Source organism: Polyodon spathula, chromosome 3, assembly GCF_017654505.1.
Source record: "Polyodon spathula isolate WHYD16114869_AA chromosome 3, ASM1765450v1, whole genome shotgun sequence".
NCBI classification, from domain to species: Eukaryota; Metazoa; Chordata; class Actinopteri; order Acipenseriformes; family Polyodontidae; genus Polyodon; species Polyodon spathula.
Window position 1 is genome coordinate 22,649,920 of NC_054536.1, and position 8,122 is coordinate 22,658,041.

The window sequence follows — 8,122 nt, forward strand, 5'->3', positions numbered from 1 at the left end:
TTTAAAAAAAAAAAAAAACAAACAAAACAAAAACAAAAAACAGCGAAGTTGTCCATTTGTTAGATGTTATGTAAAAGTAGGCTAACTCAAACTTAATTAATTACACACACACACACACACACACACACGACCCGCAATGTGCAGAAGCACACACTCTTCAGCGAGGCGATTCCATTCTCCAGTGATTTCAGTCAGGTTGCCGAGTTCCTTTTCACAGGGCGAGGGGCGGAGATGAAATATTCAGATGAACTGGAGTGACATATCCTGGTTTCCAATGCTCTCAGAAACTCAACTGCTCTTGCCTTCAACTCTTCACTTCATAGTTCTTAGTACTAAAACATTCGGGCGCTAGGGGATCGTGGCTGCCTTCATGCCGGCAGTTTGCTGATCTTTGTGGTTGATTTTTATTTGCCTCGCTCTCTTAATGTTGATTGTTTTACACAACGGTTGTTTTTATAGCATTTGATTTTTTTTTTCTTTTTTTTTTTTTTTTTTTGGTACTGTTTTGGAAATAAAAACAGAAAAGAAACACACACAAAAGCAATGTCGTATCCTCAGGGTTACCTTTACCAGCCCCCTGGCTCTTTGGCTCTCTATTCTTGCCCAGCTTACGGTGCGTCTGCGTTATCCGCCCCAAGAAGCGAGGAGCTGGCGAGGTCTTCGTCCGGTTCAGCTTTTAGTCCTTACCCGGGATCGGCAGCCTTCACTACTCCGGGTACGGGCTTCACCAGCCCGCTGCAGTACACCACGGATCCGGCCACTGGATTCCCGTCATACATGGTAAATTGGACATTACTTTATAGTTTGTATTAATTGTTACTGCATTGGCATTACCGCGCAGAATTAGAATAGATTATAACGGGGTGTCTTGACAAACAGCCTAACCCGCTTGTAATTTTTTTATTTATTTATTTTTTATATAAAAACAGTTTTAAAAAAAAAAAATCGTGTGTATGTTTTGGCTGCTCACAATTTAAAAGTTGTATCTCTGGCAAATGGTTATTACATTAGGCCTTTCGTGCAATGCTGTTCTGGAAACAATTGCTAATGGTTTGTTTTTACTATATTCTAATTGCTCATATGTTTAATAACGAAAATATTGTTGGCAGGTTTATTTTCTTTGCACCTATGACCATATTTCAAATATACACAGGTTATCTGCAAAACTATAATTTAATTGAACCTTGAGTAGTAGTCGTAATAATAATAATAATAATAATAATAATAATAATAATAATAATAATAATAATAATAATAATAATAATACATGTACAGTAGAATTTTTGATCAACAAATTTAACATTTATTTTGTAATTTACCGGTTATATGGAATTAATCAATTTTAATATTGTTTATACTTTATAAATTAAAGATCCATTTTATCAACTGGAAGAAAATACCAGTGGAAACAAATCAAGCTGTTTTGAAACTGCATTTTTACGTCAAACATATTTATGTAGCTCATTGACAGTATTATTTTAAATAGCAAGTAACTGAAGTGCATTTCAAACTCTTTGGGAATATGTTAAGTTAAAAAAGCTTAATTTAAACGTGAAGGTGAATTAACATGGTCATGTCATCACTTGAAGTATTTTAAGAGGTGCAATGTATAGAGCAGTGAGTGTTAATGTAAGACTTTTTTTTTTTTTTTTTTTTTTTTTTTTTTTTTCTTGACCCCCACAAATACAAATCTGAGAACAAGTAATAAACAGGCCCCTTAAAAGGTCCCACTGCGTGTTGAACGAATCATTGACAACAATGTTGCTAACACACACACACACACACACACACACACACACACACACACACACACACACACACCCCCCCCCACACACACACACACACACACGCACATCGTATAATGCAATATGTTCTCCACACATTAAAAACAATACTATAATGTGAATCTGAATCATATTTATAGTACAGCAGTCTGTATTATTATTATTATTATTATTATTATTAATAATAATAATAATAATAATAATAATAATAATAATAATAATAATAATAATAATAAAGCATTATACATTTAATTCTGAAAAGATCAGTGTCACCATATGTTACTAGCAATACAACCATTTCGTGTTTAAAATGCAATATTTAAACGCTGACAGCATGGGCATTTGTTTTTATGATATTCACATTCTGACAGCATGGGAATTTCCTTTCAAGGGTTCACCTTACGATGCCCACACAACAGGGATGGCAGGAGCGATTAGCTACCATCCATATGGAAGCCCGGGGTATCCATACCAGCTAAACGACCCAGCTTACCGAAAGAATACGACGAGAGATGCGACAGCTACCCTCAAAGCTTGGCTCCAGGAGCATAGGAAAAACCCGTACCCCACCAAAGGAGAAAAGATCATGCTGGCCATCATCACCAAGATGACCCTGACCCAGGTCTCCACCTGGTTTGCCAATGCCAGGAGGAGACTTAAAAAGGAGAATAAAATGACCTGGGCTCCAAGGAATAAGAGTGAAGACGAGGATGAAGATGATGGGGACGGGGAAAGAAAAGACGAACATTCAGAAAAGAATCAGCACAACAATGAAACTTCGGCTGAGGACGAAGGTAAGCTGGGTGTACACAATGATAACATACCACTAAAACATACATATTTACAACATAGATTACGTCATAATCTTGTGCCGCATTTTTTGCATATAGTTTCTACTACAGTAAAACAATGCTGTTTCAAGTAACTATTAAATAATATTTGTAATTCTGTATGGCATGTTCAAACTGTGATTATTTTATATCGTAGTTTATTTCTGTGCTCACAACTAATAATACGTTGTTTTCCCTGTTTGGTTTAGGCATTGGTTTGCACGTTGACAACCTAACAGACCACTCTTGCTCTGCGGAGTCTGACGGGGAGAAAGTCAACTGCAGGAACGGGGACAGCATGTGCGAGTCTGGTTCAGAAACCAAGGACAAACTATGTGATGATGACGATGATGTTGAGGACGAAGAACGGGGTCGAGGCCTGTCTCCTAAGCCTGTGACATCCTCGCCTCTGACCGGGGTGGAAGCTCCCGAACGTAATCACGAAGACAACTGCAGAAACACACATAAAACGAGCCTGGATAAAATAATTTCTTCAAGCTCACAAACTCAGACCATAAAGCCTAAGCTTTGGTCGTTGGCAGAAATAGCCACTTCAGATCCAAAACAGCACCAGGGGCAACATTCTCCTTCCTCGGTATTATCATCATCAACTCTGTCATCGACGTCTTCAGCTAGCACTGTTTACCCTGCCTCTTCAATCCTAGGAAGGCCTATTTATTATACGACTCCGTTTTACAGTAATTACACAAACTATAGCAACTTCAGCCCTCTGCAGAGCCAGGGGATCTTGAGGTATAATTCTGCTGCTACGACAGCTAATGAGGGGCTCAGTCAGAATGTACTAAATACGACCACTGTTCACAAACAGAGCAGCGACTCTCTAATAAAAAGTAACTCAAACCAACTAGAGCAACACTTCAGGCTCGCTAGCTTGGAATCCAGAAAAGGTATGTAGAGTAATAACGTTTTCAATTTCAACCACTTCAATGCATCGCTTTAACATTTTAACAAAAACACCAACATCATAATAATAATAATAATAATAATAATAATAATAATAATAATAATAATAATAATAATAATAATAATAATAATATAACACATACATTACATGTAAAATGTTTGGTTTAGTTACACTTATTTTATATAGTTAATTTAAATACCACAACAAAGATCCTTAAAATGTAGTCTTTTAATTAAATTAATGTATTAGACTGACATGACACGCATTGCAGTTAATTGAGGTGGTTACTTAAAAAAAAAAAAGTAAAGACTTCAAGAACAAAAGATGGTGGATGGTTAATAAATTTGTGACATTAAACGTTAGGTCAAAAAGTAGTCTAGTTTTAAGCTATTTAGTGAAAGGTTAATATACAAGGCACATAATGAAGAAAAATACATTTGTTTTATACAACACATAAGTATAATGCATCAATAAAGAAATTAACAGTTAGATAGATTATACCTGTTATGTTTCTTCAGTGACAGTGTATGAGTGGCACTGAGATGTGGCTGTGATGTGACTAAATGGAGGTTGTATTTTTGACAGACTCCAGTGTGGTGTGCACAGTAGGAGCCCAACCATACCAATAGAAGAGTAATACAAAACAAAGCAAGTAAGTTGATATGCTTTTTGATTTTGTCTAATCCTTAGGTAAGGGACATTGTTTGTATTTGTTTAATCGTTAAAATTAACATAATATGATAACATTCTATTCATTTTCTTTTTTTTTATTTGTTGTTCTTATAAAGCATTTTTTATTTGTTCTCAATATTTGAAATATATATTTTCAACTCTTACAATTAGTCATCAAACTAATGAGCATTTTAAAAGATAAGTGTGTATCCTAGTCTATATAATTACTATAGTATGTTAGTTAAAAAAATCAACTTATACCACTGTGTTGGATTTGGCTGATTTTCTTTTTATTTTATTTTATTTCCTTGGTCCGCAGGTAGGTGTCACAATTGCTTTGACAAAATGTGAGCAAGCCATCATTCCCCACCCTCTATTTTAAAATAATTTTCTAATTCTGGATCACATCCTGGGCCACTGAAAAGAAGACCCACTGTGCGCTATACTTTCATTCTACAGAGACTAATCAGTTACTTATGAATTAATTGTGTGTGCAACATTATGTGCATTTGTTGGCATAGTAGTTTTCCCCAGTGTTAATTTGACTTTGGAAAAAACCAATCTGTTATTTCTCAGGATTCCTTGATTGCTTCATTGCCACGGTATATTGTATACTATATGTGTGACATGAATTACTGTAAAACATATTTGTAAAAGATGTATAATGTAGGAAAAAATGTATGATGAACTGGAGTACAAAAAATGGAAAACATTTGATATTTATTTTTGTAATAATGGCGAAGAGCCTATAATTTATGCAAGTTGTATTGCAATGAAATCTGAAATTTGTTTTGTAAATACATTGACTGGTTTTTATTTGAAACGTACTGGCAAGTTAAACCATCTTTGGTTGTTAACAAGAATACTTTGACTAATTTATATCTTAAATTGTAAATAAAAAACAGACTAGTCTGCAACAACAAAACGTGCCATATATTATTTAAACAAAAGTAATAATTACATTGGTGTTATTTTGCATGTAATACACAGGTCTACATTTACGGCGATGTATTTTCTATGAACACCCGAATGGGTGGCCGAATAATTGTGTAGAGCCTATAATCAGGGGCAGAATACAGCGATTCATTGTAAACCGAAGGTATATTTAACGATACACTTCATAGACTGATTTGCAATTACACCATTTAAAAATATGTATTATTAAAAATGTTATTTGTGAAAAGGCTTCCACATTAGACATTACATAGTAGGCTACGATATTCCAGTAAGAATAATAACGTCTCTTATTGTACGCTAATCAATCATACACTTATTTCCGAGGACCTCGTCTATTTTGCACCGTGATTAATAATGTTATGGGATGAGAGCATTATTAGACCCCAGCGGGGGTGATCCTGGATGCTTTTAGCTTACTTTAACGGTCAGTTGGGGTTCATTATGAGCCGAAATTGCACAATTTATTAAATCTTGTCTAAACATCTGCCAGCTTCAATCGGTGATGTCTGAGGGTGGGAATTTTTGGACCAGTTGAAATTGAAAAGATCGTCCTCTTTTTTTTTTTTTTTTTTTTTACTTTAGTAAAAATTGGTGGCCTTTTCACAGTTCTCATTTGTCAGGCTTTTGAAAATGATCTCAATACCTCATCCTTCAGAGTTTGTCAAGCTGAGTAGATAGCTTTGTTCTGTTACTGGGTTTTTACATTAATTTAGTATCTAAAACAGTTATCCGCAGCCATACCGACGTTGCTTTGTCAAATATAGGCATATGTAGAAAGTACAATCTGACAAAAATAAAAATAAAAAATACATATTTTTACGTAATATTAAATTAACACTGGGGGGTGGCGACTTAAGACTCCATGATACAAAACGAAGATTTCAAAAGTGCGTTTGACCTGCTTTCTCGACGCTTTCTCGTGCTTTCTTAAAAGCCATAGTTTTACTTGATATATATATATATATATATATATAAATATATATATATATATTATATATATATATATATATATATATATATATATATATATATAGAATGTTATATCTTGGATACAATTCATTGTTATAAGTACACATATAACATATATGTATGTATATCCGTCCATTTCATAGTATCAGACTCTGAGTTTTGAATCGCGCTAAAACTTTTTTTGTTTTTTGTGGTTGTTGTTGTTGTTGTTAGTGTTGTTTACAATATTATAATTATAATAATATTATTATTATTATATTATTATTAATATTATTATTATTAACTTATACGTTCGAAGCGCTCTTATATATTATTATTATTATTCTATTATTATTATTATATTATTATTATTATTATTATTATTAGCCTACAACCTGTCTATGTCTCTAAACGTATATTGGTTAATCCACATAAGAAACGAACAAAGGGTATTTTGTTAATGCTTAACAAAGGGAAAGCGGAGTCTTTGTATATTTTACTTGAACAGCAAGATGATTAATGCAGTCACCCTCGTAAGAGGGAGCTGGCGAAGTTCAGAAATGTGCACTTTATTTAAGAAAGTGTACTTTATTTAAATGGTGTTCGAGATGAATGTTAACTTGTTCCTGGGACTTTGTATCTCCCTAAAACTTCTTCCAAGCCCAAACATCTTTGTAGTAGGCTGCTTCGTGCTGGAAAGACAAACAATCCCATCTCCAGTCCGGGAGGTTTCATTAGAGCTGATTTATTGAAATTCAAGCTTTTCTCAGGTAGGATCCCAGGGGAACTGGTGCTGTTGTTAAATTGTACCAGAGGCGGTTTCCACTTTGGACTGCTATAGACTCTGCCTTTCTCTGCTCCCTTCAAATGTCAACATTTGTTCTCACTAAAAAGAGTTATTGTTTCTGTAAAACAACTCACCAGCCGCCTTTGAAAACCTGAAAAAAACTTCACCCACTCCGCTTTGATTGTAGACAAGAGAGTAAGGTTAAACACAAGCGCCGAGCAGCATAACAAACATAAGCATGTCGCTTAACCTAAAGAATTTAGGAAGCAAAGCGAGGCTTTTTCATTGTCATTCACATTACAAAGGGTTCTAATCGAATATATAATACAGTTCGTGTTGAAGTGTCCTTAAGACATCAGATAAAGCAATATATGTAATAATAATAATAATAATAATAATAATAATAATAATAATAATAATAATAATAATAATAATAATAATAATAATATAAGAATAATTAATAAATAATAATATATGGGGGTTGTCAGCACTAACTAAAATTACACAGGGATTTTTTTTTTTTTTTTTTTTTTTTTTTTTTTTTTTAACCATGTTTTTTAAAAGATCTGTAACTTTTTAGGTTTTCACGTTGCAATTTTTTAAAAACACATTTAGAAAGTTATACAAAGGCATTTAAAAGGTACGTATTTTCTTATGTGTTTGATTCCTTTCTACAAACTGGGTATTCATGGGATTTCAGTCACTTTCTTTTAAAGCATTGGCATATACAAGTGGATAAGGGTTAGTTCCATTTTATAAGTAGAACAAAAGCGTAATGCTAATGCCTAAATTAAAAACACTAATCGCGTATAATATTATTGTGCTGAAACTGCAGCACGCACATCTGAGCAGCGCAGACTGTCTATTCAGGAGGACCCAGGGAAAGTTTTATGGCCCTAATAGCAACAGTAAAGACTCATAGTGGAGTCAATAAGCTGCGCCTTTTTAGCTCTTTCGTCGACGATTAAAGGGTCCAGCGCGGACACTAAACTTTTTTTTTTTTCAATCTTTTAGCTAATGATCTCTTTCTAAGCAGCAAAAATGGCATTTAAAAGATACGGCCCTCCTCCTACAAATTACCGTTGTTCTGCGCTTGATGAAGTCGCTTGCAGCTTCTAAAAACAATGAAAAGGTATTTGATACTGAATGAGTCATGAACTAACGATCTATTTAAATGTTGAAGTTTAATTTGACAAAGTAGGCACGCCTTCCATGAAGC

General features: G+C 34.0%; 1 protein-coding gene across 1 annotated transcript; it reads left to right on the forward strand.

Moving 5' to 3' along the window:
* Positions 1-213: 213 nt before the first annotated feature.
* On the forward strand, positions 214-5,136 carry LOC121312863 (iroquois-class homeodomain protein irx-2-like). Its single transcript, XM_041244715.1, has 5 exons — positions 214-780; positions 2,176-2,578; positions 2,824-3,522; positions 4,125-4,191; positions 4,531-5,136. Exons 1-4 carry the CDS (start codon positions 544-546, stop codon positions 4,166-4,168), a joined length of 1,383 nt encoding a protein of 460 aa, XP_041100649.1. The 5' UTR covers positions 214-543; the 3' UTR covers positions 4,169-4,191; positions 4,531-5,136.
* Positions 5,137-8,122: the final 2,986 nt, after the last annotated feature.